The 22,606-nt window shown below is 42.5% G+C and overlaps 1 protein-coding gene across 1 annotated transcript; it reads left to right on the top strand.

Annotated features, from left to right (window-relative positions):
* Nucleotides 1–1,589: 1,589 nt before the first annotated feature.
* Nucleotides 1,590–3,448, top strand: LOC124124169 (protein FAM43A-like). Its single transcript, XM_048386881.1, has 2 exons — nucleotides 1,590–2,610; nucleotides 2,746–3,448. Exon 1 carries the CDS (start codon nucleotides 1,838–1,840, stop codon nucleotides 2,543–2,545), a length of 708 nt encoding a protein of 235 aa, XP_048242838.1. The 5' UTR covers nucleotides 1,590–1,837; the 3' UTR covers nucleotides 2,546–2,610; nucleotides 2,746–3,448.
* Nucleotides 3,449–22,606: the final 19,158 nt, after the last annotated feature.

The raw sequence follows: 22,606 nt of genomic DNA on the forward strand, positions 1-22,606 counted from the left end.
TATGTATCACTATAAACATACCTAACTATATATTAACCGCATTGGCAGTGTATTAAGATATGTATCACTATAAACATACCTAATTATATATTAACCGCATTGGCAGTGTATTAAGATATGTATCACTATAAACATACCTAACTATATATTAACCGCATTGGCAGTGTATTAAGATATGAATCACTATAAACATACCTCACTATATATCAACCACAGTGGCAGTGTATTAAGATATGTATCACTATAAACATACCTAACTATATATTAACCGCATTGGCAGTGTATTAAGATATGTATCACTATAAACATACCTAACTATATATTAACCGCATTGGCAGTGTATTAAGATATGTATCACTATAAACATACCTAACTATATATTAACCGCATTGGCAGTGTATTAAGATATGTATCACTATAAACATACCTAACTATATATTAACCGCATTGGCAGTGTATTAAGATATGTATCACTATAAACATACCTCACTATATATCAACCACAGTGGCAGTGTATAAAGATATGTATCACTGTAACCATACCTAACTATATATTAACCGCATTGGCAGTGTATTAAGATATGTATCACTATAAACATACCTAACTATATATTAACCGCATTGGCAGTGTATTAAGTTATGTATCACTATAAACATACCTAACTATATATTCACCGCATTGGCAGTGTATTAAGTTATGTATCACTATAAACATACATCAAGGTGTGCACTGAGCATTATGATAAATAATTGTTTTAATCAAGGTGTGCACTGACTATTATGATAAATAATTGTTTTAAACAAAGTGTGCACTGAACATTATGATAAATAATTGTTTTAAACAAGGTGAGTAGTATATAGTGAGGCCCTCACTATATACTACTAAGGTGTGCACTGAGTATTTTGATTAATAATTGTTTTAATCAAGGTGTGCACTGAGCATAATGATAAATAATTGTTTTAATCAAGGTGTGCAGTGTGCATTATGAAAATACTAAATGGTTCCCCTTTTCATATGTTTGATGCTATTTTTAGTTTATTTCTGGTTTGTTTAGTGATCATAATATTTGTAAATAAGGATTCCTGAGAAATGACAACCAACACTGATATTTTGATGAGAGCAAATTATGATTAAAATAGGTTCAACATTTGGAAATAATGCACACCCTATAACCGCTGGACACAGAACCTTGTTACTATGGTTACAGAGGAACTCAAGGTGACTCCCCTGCAACACCACAGTGTCAGTCCACACAGCACTGACAATGACTTATAGGAATTGTGCTTATTCATCAGTGCCCGCTGATCGTCACGACATTCCAGCATACCCTAGTAAAATAGTTACAAACGGTTTCTTCGTGATTTCATTAATGAAATACAATTATGTTTCACCTGCTCGTTTCTAGTTTCACGCAGTATTATGGGACATCGCACATTCTACTGTAAGTCCTGGGGAAGACCGTGTTGACAGAGACACGCCTCAAATCCACAGCAGGACATCAAGTAGCACGACTGTTGACAAGCAGACGACACCTGTTGAGCTGACGGAGTTGTCTCCCCTGTGTATGTAAGCTCGTCTGTCACATGACGTGTGTGGACCGCGAGGATCGATCCGTCGGCTCATCCCGGACTGTGACTGACACATGCAATCTCATTTCTGGAATACCTGTCTTACCTGGTTCAAGTGAGAATTACTGCTGGTGTTTCCCTGGATGTTTATTGACAAGTCGGGATATATCGGCTATCGTGTGTCGTCCGCCAGTCAGGCATGTAGACAAGGAGTCGAGCTAAGAGTCTCATTTGTTTGTTTCACGGGAGTATTTGAGTTTAGTGAAGAATGTTCGGGAGGAAAAAACACAGTGCTACGATCACAGAGAAGGACCCTATGTTCGAGGCGAGGTATCTGGGAAATGTGGAAACGTTCACAGCAAACGGGAAAGGATGTGCCATAATACCGGTTCAGAAACTCTGGGATAACTCACCGTCGGAGCGCCATCTGAAGAAAGTGTTAATGGTGATAAGTGCGTCTGGGATTGTACTGAAGGACCACAAGAAGGAGGAAGGTAAGAAGTTTGGTATTGAGAACATCACGTTCTGCAACGCCGACAAGATAGCGGAGGAGCGGGTGTTCTGCTGGATCTGGAAAGTACCGGGGGTGCGCCGCCTGGAGTGTCATGCCGTGCTGTGTGGCAGCCGCGAGACAGCCCGGGCCATGGCTCTCGTGTTGTCCCGAGCCTTCCATGTCGCTTATAGAGACTGGAGAGCAAACAGGGGCAGGCAAATGCGCCAGCAGCACACGCAACTTCAAGAGAAACGTGGCGAGAAGGGGTCAGAGGAGGCCCCCGGGGGGATGAACGGTCTGCTCCCAGGGTGTGTCGAAGGGAAGAGTGGAGTGGCGACAAGGCGCGGGTCCACCACCAGCAGTTGTTCCGGGTTTGAATCCAGTGAGATTCTGGATCCAGAGGATGAGGAATGGATGCGGGCGGACGAGCGCGTGCAAGCAATAGTACGTGGGGAGAGGGACAGCGGGTTGGGCTCCGACTGACCCCAGGATCAGACACACCAGGATCAGACACACCAGGATCAGACAACCCAGGATCAGCCAACCAGGATCAGACACACCAGGATCAGACACACCAGGATCAGACACACCAGGATCAGACACACCAGGATCAGACAACCCAGGATCAGACACACCAGGATCAGACACACCAGGATCAGACAACCCAGGATCAGACACACCAGGATCAGACACACCAGGATCAGACACACCAGGATCAGACACACCAGGATCAGACACACCAGGATCAGACAACCCAGGATCAGACAACCCAGGATCAGACACACCAGGATCAGACACACCAGGATCAGACACACCAGGATCAGCCAACCAGGATCAGACACACCAGGATCAGACACACCTGTATTGTAGATGTTCAATATATTCCAGACGGCTTCTGTTGTTTCAAAAAGGGAAGATTTCCCCCCAAACACTAATGCATATAACAAAGGACCGCGCACACTGGCAGAAGCCCAAATTGTGTGTGCTGGTCAGACAGAACGTATGCAGTGAATCCCGACTTGATGCGGAAACACGCGGAGCAACGACTCTAAACGGATTCCGTGTCCTGTCTGTCTCGTTACGGGATGTTGGCACCTGGTGGCGAGGAGGAATCTACACTCGTTCCCTATGCGGACAATGATAGTTTATGTATACCTGCAATATGTTATTTATCAGATATATATATATATCGTGTATGACATCTAGAGTGGAGGTATGGTGTGTATGACATAGTTATATATCCTACGTCTATGCAGTATGTGGTTGCCAACACCAGCACAAGTATGTTTATTAATGTATATATATTTACTGCGTACATGACGTATGAATGATGATTATATCTGACGATTAACTTGTATCATAACTGTATATTTTGTAAATCACGTGATTTTATACAACTTTCTCTGTTCTTCATCGTTGATGTCAGTACGCGTAGACCACAGACGTTTCTATACATTAATATGACAATGTACAGACGAGAGTAATACACATCATTGATGTCAGTACGTGTTGACCACAGACGTTTCTATACATTAATATGACAATGTAGAGACGAGAGTCCTACACATCATTGATGTCAGTACGTGTTGACCACAGACGTTTCTATACATTAATATGACAATGTACAGACGAGAGTCCTACACATCATTGATGTCAGTACGTGTTGACCACAGACGTTTCTATACATCAATATGACAATGTACAGACGAGAGTCCTACACATCATTGATGTCAGTACGTGTTGACCACAGACGTTTCTATACATTAATATGACAATGTAGAGACGAGAGTCCTACACATCATTGATGTCAGTACGTGTTGACCACAGACGTTTCTATACATTAATATGACAATGTAGAGACGAGAGTCCTACACATCATTGATGTCAGTACGTGTTGACCACAGACGTTTCTATACATTAATATGACAATGTAGAGACGAGAGTACTACACATCATTGATGTCAGTACGTGTTGACCACAGACGTTTCTATACATTAATATGACAATGTAGAGACGAGAGTACTACACATCATTGATGTCAGTACGTGTTGACCACAGACGTTTCTATACATTAATATGACAATGTAGAGACGAGAGTCCTACACATAATTGATGCCAGTACGTGTTGACCACAGACGTTTCTATACATTAATATGACAATGTAGAGACGAGAGTACTACACATCATTGATTTAAGTACGTGTTGACCACAGACGTTTCTATACATTAATATGACAATGTACAGACGAGAGTCCTACACATCATTGATGTCAGTACGTGTTGACCACAGACGTTTCTATACATTAATATGACAATGTACAGTCGAGAGTACTACATATCATTGATGTCAGTACGTGTTGACCACAGACGTTTCTATACATTAATATGACAATGTACAGACGAGAGTCCTACACATCATTGATGTCAGTACGTGTTGACCACACACGTTTCCATAAATTAATATGACAATGTACAGACGAGAGTACTACACATCATTGATGTCAGTACGTGTTGACCACAGACGTTTCCATACATTAATATGACAATGTACAGACGAGAGTCCTACACATCATTGATGTCAGTACGTGTTGACCACAGACGTTTCTATACATCAATATGACAATGTAGAGACGAGAGTCCTACACATCATTGATGTCAGTACGTGTTGACCACAGACGTTTCTATACATTAATATGACAATGTAGAGACGAGAGTCCTACACATCATTGATGTCAGTACGTGTTGACCACAGACGTTTCTATACATTAATATGACAATGTAGAGACGAGAGTCCTACACATCATTGATGTCAGTACGTGTTGACCACAGACGTTTCTATACATTAATATGAGAATGTAGAGACGAGAGTACTACACATCATTGATGTCAGTACGTGTTGACCACAGACGTTTCTATACATTAATATGACAATGTAGAGACGAGAGTCCTACACATCATTGATGTCAGTACGTGTTGACCACAGACGTTTCTATACATTAATATGAGAATGTAGAGACGAGAGTACTACACATCATTGATGTCAGTACGTGTTGACCACAGACGTTTCTATACATTAATATGACAATGTAGAGACGAGAGTCCTACACATCATTGATGTCAGTACGTGTTGACCACAGACGTTTCTATACATTAATATGACAATGTAGAGACGAGAGTACTACACATCATTGATGTCAGTACGTGTTGACCACAGACGTTTCTATACATTAATATGACAATGTAGAGACGAGAGTACTACACATCATTGATGTCAGTACGTGTTGACCACAGACGTTTCTATACATTAATATGACAATGTAGAGACGAGAGTCCTACACATCATTGATGTCAGTACGTGTTGACCACAGACGTTTCTATACATTAATATGACAATGTACAGTCGAGAGTACTACATATCATTGATGTCAGTACGTGTTGACCACAGACGTTTCCATACATTAATATGACAATGTAGAGACGAGAGTACTACACATCATTGATGACAGTACGTGTTGACCACAGACGTTTCTATACATTAATATGACAATGTAGAGACGAGAGTCCTACACATCATTGATGTCAGTACGTGTTGACCACAGACGTTTCTATACATTAATATGACAATGTACAGACGAGAGTCCTACACATCATTGATGTCAGTACGTGTTGACCACAGACGTTTCTATACATTAATATGACAATGTACAGACGAGAGTCCTACACATCATTGATGTCAGTACGTGTTGACCACAGATGTTTCTATACATTAATATGACAATGTAGAGACGAGAGTACTACACATCATTGATGTCAGTACGTGTTGACCACAGACGTTTCTATACATTAATATGACAATGTAGAGACGAGAGTACTACACATCATTGATGTCAGTACGTGTTGACCACAGACGTTTCTATACATTAATATGACAATGTAGAGTCGAGAGTCCTACACATCATTGATGTCAGTACGTGTTGACCACAGACGTTTCTATACATTAATATGACAATGTAGAGACGAGAGTACTACACATCATTGATGTCAGTACGTGTTGACCACAGACGTTTCTATACATTAATACGACAATGTACAGACGAGAGTACCACACATCATTGATGTCAGTTCGTGTTGACCACAGACGTTTCTATACATTAATATGACAATGTGGAGACGAGAGTACTTCATACCCATAACACGTAACAGATGGACATGTGATACATTAAGTAAGGATGAGATATACGGATGGACAACTTCTTTATTACAATTAGGAGCGACCATTATCAAGCAAGTGATGTACAGCGTATGGTTGACAAGCATAGATACAGGTAGGAGGCAGTGATTTTACATAACAGGCTTCTCCACGCCAGTTCATCTCAATCTACCAACTGTATACAGGCTGACTTAGTTATCTGCAGACCGCCGTCATACACCTGGAATATTGTTGAGTTAGATATCTGCAGAGCGCCGTCATACACCTCGAATATTGCTGAGTTAGTTATCTGCAGACCGCCGTCATACACCTGGAATATTGTTGAGTTAGTTATCTGCAGACCGCAGTCATACACCTGGAATATTGTTGAGTTAGTTATCTGCAGACCGCCGTCATACACCTGGAAATATTGCTTCAGACTTGAATATTTACAGGACGCCGTTCAGTAGCAAACAAACAAATAAAAACAACAACAGACACTGCTGTTTACGCTATATCACTGCGTGTCAGGGCGGGAGGAATGTGAAGTAGGACAAACCAAGAATCAGGATTTATTCTTCACAATCCTCTTACCTCTGATCATTTCGAGGCGTTTCCAATAATGCTATCAGTCCATCACGATACTATTGCCGACATCTCACGCACGCACGCACGCACGCACGCACGCACGCACGCACGCACGCACGCACGCACGCACGCACGCACGCACGCACGCACGCACGCACGCACTCAAAACCCATCCACTCTCTATTACATCACGTGTAACAAATGTTATGTTTGGGATAGTCTCGTAGTCGCATCCGGGATACGAACCCACACTGCCAGAGTGAGGCACCTTATCGCCAGCACAGAAAGTCAGCGATTTAACGCATTTGTATCTGTACTTTCCTAATAAAGTGTTATCCCAAATATAACATTTGTTACATTTGACCACTTTCTAAATGGTATTGTGAGTTCATCACGAGTTGCGCACCTGTAATGAAAGCGAGGCAGGGGCTACGCTATAAAAACTCTGGCTTTACAAGAAAACTAGGGCGCCCCCGCGTGTAGGTGTTGTAGGCCACGCAGGGCCAGCCCTGTGTGGAGGTGGATGTCTACACAGTAGTGTAGTCCATGTTTGCACTCAGACTCACTTTACCTGTTTTTACTGACTAACACTCCTGACAGTGTTTACCGACACCCACGACCGCCGCCCGGCACGCAACCTATTGCACAAAAACAAACAGACCCATTACCACGTACACGAAACCAGACCGTTTCAGAGGTGTATTTACATATATATATATATTTACCTATCCTACATCTGTCCCGCCATCAGCCATCTGCCTCTCTGTCGTATTTCTCTTTCTTTTTTACATTTTCAAATTTGACAACCTGCCCTATATACGACATTGGTTCAACATCAAATGGGCACAAGTTCGGTTTCTTAAGGCAAGGCTCTCTGCATCGAGTTTATGTGCAGTGTGTTGAGAAGATCAACAACCCAGCAGAGCACTTGCTTGGTTGAAGTCGTCTTGCCTAAAAAGTAAAATAGATAGTTTGTTGCTCCGGACCGGTCACTCCTCTCTCGAAACCCCCAATGTGTGATGTTACATCAAAGAGTGAATATGTAATGTAGGTTATGAATTGAATGAGGCTGTCCAACACATTGTCAGTGGATGTCCGTTTGGGGCACAAACACAGTATCCTTAGCGAAATGATGGAGTGTCTCGATCCTTGTATTACCGTCTTCGCCATGCTCGTGGTTTTGACACAGAGGTCCATCCATGGTAAGACCCAGAATATGTAGAGGGCGTCATGGAAAATGACATTAATAAAATTCTTTTTGAATAGGCCAATACACACCATCAGTCGTATCCAGGTCAACAAACCTGACCTTCTCATTTTTGATAAATTCATTGAAATCATTTATATCCTTGGCGTGTCTGTCCCATATTAACAACTTCCACATAGTTTAATGTTTTAAAAAATAATTTCGATTTAAAGTTATTTAAAATAAAGAAAACTCAACTGTCGATAGGCATCTCACCGTATCTTTGAAAATCAATAAAGTTGCGTTTACCAGATAATTGAGTCAGCCAATCAACACCCTCGATGTCATAAGTACCCGCTTTCCACAAAAAAAAACATGAGATGCACGTGCTACGCGTGTTCATTTACCTGGCCTAACAAAATAATAAGCAAAGATAATACCATGAATAATATTGTTACCCACATCAACACAATGTGTGAATTACTGTGTTTGTACAGCATACAATAGGTACCGGAGGTGTGAATGTACCGAGTTCTACATCAACATACAGCTGTTAGTGACTGTGTACAACATGCAGCATTTACTCGCAACCGATGTGGGAATGTACCGAGATCTACATCAACATACAGCTGTTAGTGACTGTGTACAACATGCAGCATTTACTCGCAACCGATGTGGGAATGTACCGAGATCTACATCAACGTACAGCTGTTAGTGACTGTGTACAACATGCAGCATTTACTCGCAACCGATGTGGGAATGTACCGAGATCTACATCAACATACAGCTGTTAGTGACTGTGTACAACATGCAGCATTTACTCGCAACCGATGTGGGAATGTACCGAGATCTACATCAACATACAGCTGTTAGTGACTGTGTACAACATGCAGCATTTACTCGCAGCCGATGTGGGAATGTACCGAGATCTACATCAACATACAGCTGTTATTGACTGTGTACAACATGCAGCATTTACTCGCAACCGATGTGGGAATGTACCGAGATCTACATCAACATACAGCTGTTATTGACTGTGTACAACATGCAGCATTTACTCGCAACCGATGTGGGAATGTACCGAGATCTACATCAACATACAGCTGTTATTGACTGTGTACAACATGCAGCATTTACTCGCAACCGATGTGGGAATGTACCGAGATCTACATCAACATACAGCTGTTAGTGACTGTGTACAACATGCAGCATTTACTCGCAACCGATGTGGGAATGTACCGAGATCTACATCAACATACAGCTGTTATTGACTGTGTACAACATGCAGCATTTACTCGCAGCCGATGTGGGAATGTACCGAGATCTACATCAACATACAGCTGTTATTGACTGTGTACAACATGCAGCATTTACTCGCAACCGATGTGGGAATGTACCGAGATCTACATCAACATACAGCTGTTAGTGACTGTGTACAACATGCAGCATTTACTCGCAACCGATGTGGGAATGTACCGAGATCTACATCAACATACAGCTGTTATTGACTGTGTACAACATGCAGCATTTACTCGCAACCGATGTGGGAATGTACCGAGATCTACATCAACATACAGCTGTTAGTGACTGTGTACAACATGCAGCATTTACTCGCAACCGGTGTGGGAATGTACCGAGATCTACATCAACATACAGCTGTTAGTGACTGTGTACAACATGCAGCATTTACTCGCAACCGATGTGGGAATGTACCGAGATCTACATCAACATACAGCTGTTAGTGACTGTGTACAACATGCAGCATTTACTCGCAACCGATGTGGGAATGTACCGAGATTTACATCAACATACAGCTGTTAGTGACTGTGTACAACATGCAGCATTTACTCGCAACCGATGTGGGAATGTACCGAGATCTACATCAACATACAGCTGTTAGTGACTGTGTACAACATGCAGCATTTACTCGCAACCGATGTGGGAATGTACCGAGATCTACATCAACATACAGCTGTTAGTGACTGTGTACAACATGCAGCATTTACTCGCAACCGATGTGGGAATGTACCGAGATCTACATCAACATACAGCTGTTAGTGACTGTGTACAACATGCAGCATTTACTCGCAACCGATGTGGGAATGTACCGAGATCTACATCAACATACAGCTGTTAGTGACTGTGTACAACATGCAGCATTTACTCGCAACCGATGTGGGAATGTACCGAGATCTACATCAACATACAGCTGTTAGTGACTGTGTACAACATGCAGCATTTACTCGCAACCGATGTGGGAATGTACCGAGATCTACATCAACATACAGCTGTTATTGACTGTGTACAACATGCAGCATTTACTCGCAACCGATGTGGGAATGTACCGAGATCTACATCAACATACAGCTGTTAGTGACTGTGTACAACATGCAGCATTTACTCGCAACCGATGTGGGAATGTACCGAGATCTACATCAACATACAGCTGTTATTGACTGTGTACAACATGCAGCATTTACTCGCAACCGATGTGGGAATGTACCGAGATCTACATCAACATACAGCTGTTAGTGACTGTGTACAACATGCAGCATTTACTCGCAACCGATGTGGGAATGTACCGAGATCTACATCAACATACAGCTGTTATTGACTGTGTACAACATGCAGCATTTACTCGCAACCGATGTGGGAATGTACCGAGATCTACATCAACATACAGCTGTTATTGACTGTGTACAACATGCAGCATTTACTCGCAACCGATGTGGGAATGTACCGAGATCTACATCAACATACAGCTGTTAGTGACTATGTACAACATGCAGCATTTACTCGCAACCGATGTGGGAATGTACCGAGATCTACATCAACATACAGCTGTTAGTGACTGTGTACAACATGCAGCATTTACTCGCAACCGATGTGGGAATGTACCGAGATCTACATCAACATACAGCTGTTAGTGACTATGTACAACATGCAGCATTTACTCGCAACCGATGTGGGAATGTACCGAGATCTACATCAACATACAGCTGTTAGTGACTATGTACAACATGCAGCATTTACTCGCAACCGATGTGGGAATGTACCGAGATCTACATCAACATACAGCTTTTATTGACTATGTACAACATGCAGCATTTACTCGCAACCGATGTGGGAATGTACCGAGATCTACATCAACATCGTCTGTTAGTGCCTATGTACAACATGCAGCATTTACTCGCAACCGATGTGGGAATGTACCGAGATCTACATCAACATACAGCTGTTAGTGACTGTGTACAACATGCAGCATTTACTCGCAACCGATGTGGGAATGTACCGAGATCTACATCAACATACAGCTGTTAGTGACTATGTACAACATGCAGCATTTACTCGCAACCGATGTGGGAATGTACCGAGATCTACATCAACATACAGCTGTTAGTGACTGTGTACAACATGCAGCATTTACTCGCAAATGATGTGGGAATGTACCGAGATCTACATCAACATACAGCTGTTATTGACTGTGTACAACATGCAGCATTTACTCGCAAATGATGTGGGAATGTACCGAGATCTACATCAACATACAGCTGTTAGTGACTATGTACAACATGCAGCATTTACTCGCAACCGATGTGGGAATGTACCGAGATCTACATCAACATACAGCTGTTAGTGACTGTGTACAACATGCAGCATTTACTCGCAACCGATGTGGGAATGTACCGAGATCTACATCAACATACAGCTGTTAGTGACTATGTACAACATGCAGCATTTACTCGCAACCGATGTGGGAATGTACCGAGATCTACATCAACATACAGCTGTTAGTGACTGTGTACAACATGCAGCATTTACTCGCAACCGATGTGGGAATGTACCGAGATCTACATCAACATACAGCTGTTAGTGACTGTGTACAACATGCAGCATTTACTCGCAACCGATGTGGGAATGTACCGAGATCTACATCAACATACAGCTGTTAGTGACTGTGTACAACATGCAGCATTTACTCGCAACCGATGTGGGAATGTACCGAGATCTACATCAACATACAGCTGTTAGTGACTGTGTACAACATGCAGCATTTACTCGCAACCGATGTGGGAATGTACCGAGATCTACATCAACATACAGCTGTTATTGACTGTGTACAACATGCAGCATTTACTCGCAACCGATGTGGGAATGTACCGAGATCTACATCAACATACAGCTGTTAGTGACTATGTACAACATGCAGCATTTACTCGCAACCGATGTGGGAATGTACCGAGATCTACATCAACATACAGCTGTTAGTGACTGTGTACAACATGCAGCATTTACTCGCAACCGATGTGGGAATGTACCGAGATCTACATCAACATACAGCTGTTAGTGACTGTGTACAACATGCAGCATTTACTCGCAAATGATGTGGGAATGTACCGAGATCTACATCAACATACAGCTGTTAGTGACTGTGTACAACATGCAGCATTTACTCGCAAATGATGTGGGAATGTACCGAGATCTACATCAACATACAGCTGTTAGTGACTGTGTACAACATGCAGCATTTACTCGCAAATGATGTGGGAATGTACCGAGATCTACATCAACATACAGCTGTTAGTGACTATGTACAACATGCAGCATTTACTCGCAAATGATGTGGGAATGTTCCGATTAAACTCAAGGCACAAACCTTCCGGAGCATAACGAGGACATCACAAGGACATCACGTTAGTGAACATTGATTCTTGTGATCACTCCGTCACACCTGTCTGCGTGGTCGTTGTTCTGTGCTGTGCCTGGCAGTGCGTGTCAATAGACCACCTAGTGGTGCTGATTGATTCAGTTATTGTGCTCAAATCAGCAGATTGCGGCGTAAAACGATATTTTCTTACCGCTACGTTTATCTCTTACCACAATTTGATAACAGACGGATGCAAAGAGTCCGTCGCCATGTTGCCAGGTGAGCTGCCGACAGCCAGGGTGACGATTGTTGTGCAAATTGTGTGAGTCGTGGTGTTAACTGTTGTCGTTTTCGATAACATTGTCAGTTATCCTTTCAAATGATTTTCACCGCTGTTTGCCTTTTTCGCCCAAAGGAATCGCTTTCAGGGGATAATCTGGACTGGTTCATCTCAGCGCTGACGTTCTGTGTACTTTGTCTAGGTTTCTTTGCATCACACACATCACGTGACATCTAACGTCATCGCTAACAAACACCACGTGACATCTAACGTCATCGCTAACACACATCAAACACATCATAGCATCATCGCTAACACACATCACACACATCTAAAGTCATCGCTAACACACATCTCATCCAAAGTACACCTAAAGTCATCGCCAACACATATCACACACATGTAAAGTCATCGCTAACACACATTACAAACATCTAAAGTCATCGCTAGCACACATCACACACATCTAAAGTCATCGCTAACACACATCACACACATCTAAAGTCATCGCTAACACACATCTCATCTAAAGTACACCTAAAGTCATCGCCAACACATATCACACACATCTAAAGTCATCGCTAGCACACGTCACACACATCTAAAGTCATCGCTAACACACATCACACACATCTAAAGTCATCGCTAACTCACATCACATACATCTAAAGTCATCGCTAACACATATCACAAACATCTAAAGTCATCGCTAACACATCACACACATCTAAAGTCATCGCTAACACACATCACACACATCACACACATCTAAAGTCATCACTAACACACATCACACACATGTAAAGTCATCGCTAACACACATCTAAAACACCTAAAGTCATCGCTAACACACATCACACACATCTAAAGTCATCGCTAGCACACATCACATACATCTAAAGTCATCGCTAACACATCACACACATCTAAAGTCATCGCTAACACACATCACACACATCTAAAGTCATCACTAACACACATCACACACATGTAAAGTCATCGCTAACACACATCACACACATCTAAAGTCATCGCTTACACACATCACATACATCTAAAGTCATCGCTAGCACACATCACACACATCTAAAGTCATTGCTAACACACATCACGTGACACCTAAAGTCATTGCTCTCTAGGTGAACATAACATCTCGTGGATGATATCACTATACAGCATCCTCTCTAGGTGAACACAACATCACGTGGATGACATCACTATACAACATCCTCTCTAGGTGAACACAACATCTCGTGGATGACATCACTATACAACATCCTCCCCAGGTGAACACAACATCACGTGGATGACATCACTATACAACATCCTCCCCAGGTGAACACAACATCACGTGGATGACATCACTATACAACATCCTCCCCAGGTGAACACAACATCACGAGGATGACATCACTATACAACATCCTCTCTAGGTGAACACAACATCACGTGGATGACATCACTATACAACATCCTCTCTAGGTGAACACAACATCACGTGGATGACATCACTATACAACATCCTCCCAGGTGAACACAACATCACGTGGATGACATCACTATACAACATCCTCCCCAGGTGAACACAACATCACGTGGATAACATCACTATACAACATACTCTCTAGGTGAACACAACATCACGTGGATGACATCACTATACAACATCCTCCCAGGTGAACACAACATCACGTGGATGACATCACTATACAACATCCTCTCTAGGTGAACACACCATCACGTGGATGACATCACTATACAACATCCTCTCTAGGTGAACACAACATCACGTGGATGACATCACTATACAACATCCTCCCCAGGTGAACACAACATCACGTGGATGACATCACTATACAAGATATTCCCCAGGTGAACACAACATCACGTGGATGACATCACTATACAAAATCCTCCCCAGGTGAACACAACATCACGTGGATGACATCACTATACAACATCCTCCCAGGTGAACACAACATCACGTGGATGACATCACTATACAACATCCTCTCTAGGTGAACACAACATCACGTGGATGACATCACTATACAACATCCTCTCTAGGTGAACACAACATCACGTGGATGACATCACTATACAACATCCTCCCCAGGTGAACACAACATCACGTGGATGACATCACTATACAACATCCTCTCCAGGTGAACACAACATCACGTGGATGACATCACTATACAACATCCTCCCAGGTGAACACAACATCACGTGGATGACATCACTATACAACATCCTCTCTAGGTGAACACAACATCACGTGGATGACATCACTATACAACATCCTCCCCAGGGGAACACAACATCACGTGGATGACATCACTATACAGCATCCTCTCCAGGTGAACACAACATCACGTGGATGACATCACTATACAACATCCTCCCCAGGTGAACACAACATCACGTGGATGACATCACTATACAACATCCTCTCCAGGTGAACACAACATCACGTGGATGACATCACTATACAACATCCTCCCCAGGTGAACACAACATCACGTGGATGACATCACTATACAACATCCTCCCAGGTGAACACAACATCACGTGGATAACATCACTATACAACATCCTCTCTAGGTGAACACAACATCACGTGGATGACATCACTATACAACATCCTTCCCAGGTGAACACAACATCACGTGGATGACATCACTATACAACATCCTCCCCAGGTGAACACAACATCACGTGGATGACATCACTATACAACATCCTCTCTAGGTGAACACAACATCACGTGGATGACATCACTATACAACATCCTCTCTAGGTGAACACAACATCACGTGGATGATATCACTATACAACATCCTCCCCAGGTGAACACAACATCACGTGGATGACATCACTATACAACATCCTCCCCAGGTGAACACAACATCACGTGGATGACATCACTATACAACATCCTCCCCAGGTGAACACAACATCACGTGGATGACATCACTATACAACATCCTCTCTAGGTGAACACCAACATCACGTGGATGATATCACTATACAACATCCTCCCCAGGTGAACACAACATCAAGTGGATACTATCATTATACAACATCCCCCCCACGTGAACACCAACATCACGTGGATGATATCAACTCATGAGAAGACATTAACATTACATGTGTGATATCATTAAATATCCCTCATTAGGATAACATCAAAAGTAAAAGGGTGATATCACTAGGATAGCACAAACATCGCGTGGGTGATATCAACACATATTGCCTAATAGGATAACATAATCCTCACAAGGGTGGCATGATGACATATCCCCCAATAGGACATTGCCTTCACGAGGTTGTTCTGAAGATAACCGACTCCCAGTCCTCACTACTATACAGAACAAAGCCAGGTCGAAGTCGGATGTCGTACCATCATCCACAATGAACAAGGCCGTGAGGCTGATGTAACAGCTGACGTTAAGGTCATGTGAAATAGGCTTACACAACTGTTAACCGATAGTGTTAAATCAATACACAATACAACATGATATATTCACTACTTATTGCGTACACGATTACATTCATTGGCAGGAGGAGGTACATACATCTCAAGAAAGCTACCCATTTCTACAAGCCATTAAAATACATCATTGGCTATGAACACCAACTCAGGCCATATTGATTGTTAGCACTAACTCAGCATCTCTCAGTTGGAATTCATCAATATTAAACTGTGTTTCACGGATAATGTGTAGATACCATGCGGGCAACAGCACACAATATACGATTAATCATGCGTATATTATAAAATAGAAGTATATGTGGAGACATCTAATATAACATCACAAGGATAATGGGGCTACCCATCACATGACCACAGCAAGGGTGGAGAGGTGAAGTGTTCCGGGTGGCGCTACCCATCACATGACCACAGCAAGGGTGGAGAGGTGAAGTGTTCCGGGTGGCGCTACCCATCACATGACCACAGCAAGGGTGGAGAGGTGAAGTGTTCCGGGTGGCGCTACCCATCACATGACCACAGCAAGAATGGATGATGACGTGTTCCACTCCCAAATCAGATCCTGTTCGATGTTAAGGCGGGACTGATTATTAACTTCGTCACAACCAATCACTGTGTGAACGTAACGCGTCAAATGGCGGCAAATGACAGCAGTAGATCTGGATACTTAACCTATACCACATCTCAGCAGAAAACTACAATACCATGGCAACAGGTGTCGGGGCGAGGAGGCCTGGAGTTGTCGTGTGTGGTTTAGTTTATGTATTTGATGTCTTATACGAATTGGCCTGAGTGTGTGTGTGTGTGTGTGTGTGTGAGTGTGTGAGTGTGTGAGTGTGTGTGTGTGTGTGTGTGTGTGTGTGTGTGTGTGAGTGTGTGTGTGTGTGTGTGTGTGTGTGTGTGTGTGTGTGTGTGTGTGTGTGTGTGTGTGTGTGTGTGTGTGTGTATGTGTGTTACCTCACACAGTGGAGTTTGTGTAATTGTGTGTCTTACCTCACACAGTGGAGTGTGTGTTTTTGTGTGTCTTACCTCACACAGTGGAGTGCGTGTGTGTTACCTCACACAGTGGAGTGCGTGTGTGTTATCAAACACAGTGGAGTGCGTGTGTGTTACCTCACACAGTGGAGTGCGTGTGTGTTATCTAACACAGTGGAGTGCGTGTGTGTTATTTCACACAGTATGGTGAGTGGGTGTCATCTAACACAGTGGAGTGCGTGTGTGTTATCTAACACAATGGAGCGTGCGTGTGTGTTATCAAACACAGTGGAGTGCGCGAGTGTTATCTAACACAATGGAGTGTGCGTGTGTGTTATCTAACACAGTGGAGTGCGTGTGTGTTATTTAACACAGTGGAGTGCGTGTGTGTCATCTAACACAGTGGAGTGCGTGTGTGTTATCTAACACAATGGAGTGTGCGTGTGTGTTATCTAACACAGTGGAGTGCGTGTGTGTTATCTAACACAGTGGAGTGCGTGTGTGTTATCTAACACAGTGGAGTGCGTGTGTGTTATCTAACACAATGGAGTGTGCGTGTGTGTTATCTAACACAGTGGAGTGCGTGTGTGTTATTTAACACAGCGGATTGCGTGTGTGTTACCTCACGTAGAGAAGTGCGTATATGTTTTCTGACAGAGTGGAGTGCATTGATTATCTGACGAATGGATGATGACGTGTTCCACTCCCCACTCAGATCCTGTTCGATGTTAAGGCGGGACTGATTATTAACTTCGTCACAACCAATCACTGTGTGAACGTAACGCGTCAAATGGCGGCAAATGACAGCAGTAGATCTGGATACTTAACCTATACCACATCTCAGCAGAAAACTACAATACCATGGCAACAGGTGTCGGGGCGAGGAGGCCTGGAGTTGTCGTGTGTGGTTTAGTTTATGTATTTGATGTCTTATACGAATTGGCCTGAGTGTGTGTGTGTGTGTGTGTGAGTGTGTGAGTGTGTGTGTGTGTGTGTGTGTGTGTGTGTGTGTGTGTGTGTGTGTGTGTGTGTGTGTGTGTGTGTGTGTGTGTGTGTGTGTGTGTGAGTGTGTGTGTGTGTGTGAGTGTGAGTGTGTGTGTGTGTGTGTGTGTGTGTGTGTGTGTGTGTGTGTGTGTGTGTGTGTGTGAGAGTGTGTGTATGTGTGTTACCTCACACAGTGGAGTTTGTGTAATTGTGTGTCTTACCTCACACAGTGGAGTGTGTGTTTTTGTGTGTCTTACCTCACACAGTGGAGTGCGTGTGTGTTACCTCACACAGTGGAGTGCGTGTGTGTTATCAAACACAGTGGAGTGCGTGTGTGTTACCTCACACAGTGGAGTGCGTGTGTGTTATCTAACACAGTGGAGTGCGTGTGTGTTATTTCACACAGTATGGTGAGTGGGTGTCATCTAACACAGTGGAGTGCGTGTGTGTTATCTAACACAATGGAGTGTGCGTGTGTGTTATCTAACACAGTGGAGTGCGCGAGTGTTATCTAACACAATGGAGTGTGCGTGTGTGTTATCTAACACAGTGGAGTGCGTGTGTGTTATTTAACACAGTGGAGTGCGTGTGTGTCATCTAACACAGTGGAGTGCGTGTGTGTTATCTAACACAATGGAGCGTGCGTGTGTGTTATCTAACACAGTGGAGTGCGTGTGTGTTATCTAACACAGTGGAGTGCGTGTGTGTTATCTAACACAATGGAGTGTGCGTGTGTGTTATCTAACACAGTGGAGTGCGTGTGTGTTATTTAACACAGCGGATTGCGTGTGTGTTACCTCACGTAGAGAAGTGCGTATATGTTTTCTGACAGAGTGGAGTGCATTGATTATCTGACACAGTCGAGTGCGGATGTGTTATCTTACACAGTAGAGTGCGTTTGTTATCTAACACAGGTGAGTGCGTTTGTTATCTGACACAGGTGAGTGCGTTTGTTATCTGACACAGGTGAGTGCGTTTGTTATCTGACACAGGTGAGTGCGTTGTTATCTAACACAGTGGAGTGCGTGTGTGTTATCTAACACAGTGGAGTGCGTGTGTTATCTGACACAGTAGAGTGCGTGTGTTATCTGACACAGTGGAGTGCGTGTGTTATCTTACACAGTGGAGTGCGTGTGTTATCTGACACAGTGGAGTGCTTGTGTGTTTCCTCACACAGTGGAGTGCGCGTGTTATCTGATACAGAGGCGTGCGTGTGTGTTACCTCACATAGTGGAGTGCGTGTGTGTGATCTCACACAGTATTGTGCATGTGTATTTCTAAGACAGTGGAGAGCTCGTGTGTTATCTAACACAGTGGAGAGCGTGTGTGTTATCTAACACAGTGGAGTGCGTGTGTGTTATTTAACACAGTGGAGTGCGTGTGTGTTATTTAACACAGTGGAGTGCTTGTGTGTCATCTAACACAGTGGAGAGCGTGTGGTATCTCACACAGTTGAGTGCGTGTATGTTACCTATAAACATGGTGTGTGTGTGTGTGTGTTATCTGACACAGTGGAATGCGTGTGTGATACCTCTAATGTTGGAGCGTGTGTTACCCCACACAGCGGATTGCGTGTGTGTTACCTCACGTAGAGAAGTGCGTATATGTTTTCTGACAGAGTGGAGTGCATTGATTATCTGACACAGGTGAGTGCGTGTGTTATCTGACACAGTGGAGTGCGTGTGTTATCTTACACAGTTGAGTGGTGGTGTGTTATCTGACGCAGTAGAGTGCGGGTGTTATCTGACACAGTTGAGTGGTGGTGTGTTATCTTACACAGTATAGTGCGTTTGTTATCTGACACAGTTGAGTGGTAGTGTGTTATCTGACACAGTAGAGTGCGTTTGTTATCTGACACAGTTGAGTGGTGGTGTGTTACCTTACACAGTAGAGTGCGTTTGTTATCTGACACAGTTGAGTGGTAGTGTGTTATCTGACACAGTAGAGTGCGTTTGTTATCTGACACAGTTGAGTGCGGGTGTTTTACCTTACACAGTAGAGTGCGTTTGTTATGTGACACAGTTGAGTGCGTGTGTGTTTCCTCACACAGTGGAGTGCGGGTGTTTTATCTTACACAGTAGAGTGCGTTTGTTATGTGACACAGTAGAGTGCGTGTGTGTTTCCTCACACAGTGGAGTGCGGGTGTGTTATCTAACACAGTGGAGTGCGTGTGTTATCTGATGCAGTGTTATTTGATATCATATCACTCACAGCTTGTGTACAGCTCGAGTGCTTGACGAACGTCTCAATGCCTTCCGAGCCAGATGTATTCACGACAATCCTTGATATTTCTCATTACAATACGAGAGTATGTACTGAGATAGATGAGTTGTTGACTTCAAAACACTTCCAGTTCGATATGGTTGCTATGACAATGGGTCAATACAGAGCTCGGACCTACATACCTGGCGTGCTATAGGTATTTACTTATCTATCTGTCGCTGTCTGTGACACAATGTCGATATGTCCGCAATGAACGTGACGAGTGCGTCGCACGCAGATCTCGACTGTTCTGGTGACTGCTTGAAGAAGGAACATATCAATGAGTGGAACTGTCATGGCGGATTCAGTAAACCGAGCATGTAAAACATTAATTTAACAAAGACAAACTAGCGTGAGTGTTTATGTATGTGTGGCAGACTCAAGTCTTTATACATATGTACTTTTAGATTTATTAGTTAGTATTAAGGTTATATGGCCTTGTTACCATTTTAACTAATTAGTTTATTACGATATTTACATTATAAGAATATATTATTAGTTATAATATTAGTTATGCTTTATACCTTTGTATTTTATATCTTAAACATTCATTCCATAGCTCTGTAACGTTAAGTTAGCTTACTCTCAGCCTAACTTCCACTAATTGTCACACTGCATGCTTTTGACTTACAGCACTCTTTGCCCCAGCGCGCCCCTGCCCAGTCTATTGTCTTGTTGATAGGCCAAGCTGGCCACAGCTACAACAATGTTTAGATGTTGAACTTTACAAATCAGTTGCTACTGTCATCTCACAAGGAAATATCCTATACTCCGCGAGATTTATTGCCCTATTGAGTCCATTTCTCTTCATGTGATGATTTGGATATGTGAAGGCATTTATTCATACTTAAGGTTAGTTGATTATATATTTTATGATGTTGTCTATATGGATGGTTTCTAATTATTGAATGCATTTGTAGCAGGGTACCTTATATTCTTCCTATAATTATATCATTATTCATACATCATCATCATAATCATCTATATGTTCAATGTTTGTCTTGTCTACAGTTGAATATCAGTATCTAACTCTTTAAACAACTCAACACCCTTATTTTCAGTCTCTGGGAATCTCTCACCAGATCTTCCCCTTCAACCTTCTGTCTATCTTTAGACATTTTTTACACCTGTAGGGTTTCCCTCAGTCTATTTATATCTTGCATTAAGCACTTCCTTTGATGCTTAATGCAATCTGTCTTCTAATTGGCCACCCTGGTCCGCTACAGGTAGCTTCCTTCCATACCTGACTTCCTCCTCACTTCATGTGCTGCTGTTGAGGAGGAAGGACATTTTCTTTTCTTCAGGTATGGAATGGCCCTATTTCAATCTGTTTTCATCTGCTTCTGTCAGAAATTAATATCTATATTAGGGTGCTAGATTAAATTGAATAATATATATAATATCATTTAAAGTAATATTAAATTAGTAAATGGAATATTGATATTATAAAACTTGCTTGTAAAATAATTAACCACATGGTCTATTTTGGCCCATGTGCTTTTCAAGTGTCCCATAATGAACATACAACAGTAACTTAACATTAAAGTTAGTTTTAGTATAGTTTATCAATGGCTTTTGTACTTTTATATTTAAGATAAATAATACCTGTAAACTTGCAAATATATGACTTCATGTGCTGCTGTTGAGGAGGAAGGACATTTTCTTTTCTTCAGGTAGTTCTTCAACAGCAGCCACCCCCTTGCAATAAATCCATTATCACCATCTGCCTGTGTCTGTGTTTCCCAACGGCCCGAGCCGGATAAATACCACTACCCCGGCTACACATTCCTAATTTGATTTATTAGAAACATAATGTATATTGTATATATTTATTGTTCTTGATGAACTCACAGTTCAGTGTGTCATTAATATCTGTATAAGAAAGTATTAAACTCAAAACCTAAATATATATAAACTAAGTATTATATGTTAAACTCCAT

This window comes from Haliotis rufescens, unplaced genomic scaffold, assembly GCF_023055435.1.
Source record: "Haliotis rufescens isolate VD_foot unplaced genomic scaffold, xgHalRufe1.0.p SCAF_61, whole genome shotgun sequence".
Taxonomy (NCBI): Eukaryota; Metazoa; Mollusca; class Gastropoda; order Lepetellida; family Haliotidae; genus Haliotis; species Haliotis rufescens.

Excerpts from the sequence above, each read along its gene's own strand:
- LOC124124169 (XM_048386881.1), top strand. The coding sequence starts at position 1,838 with ATGTTCGGGAGGAAAAAACACAGTGCTACGATCACAGAGAAGGACCCT.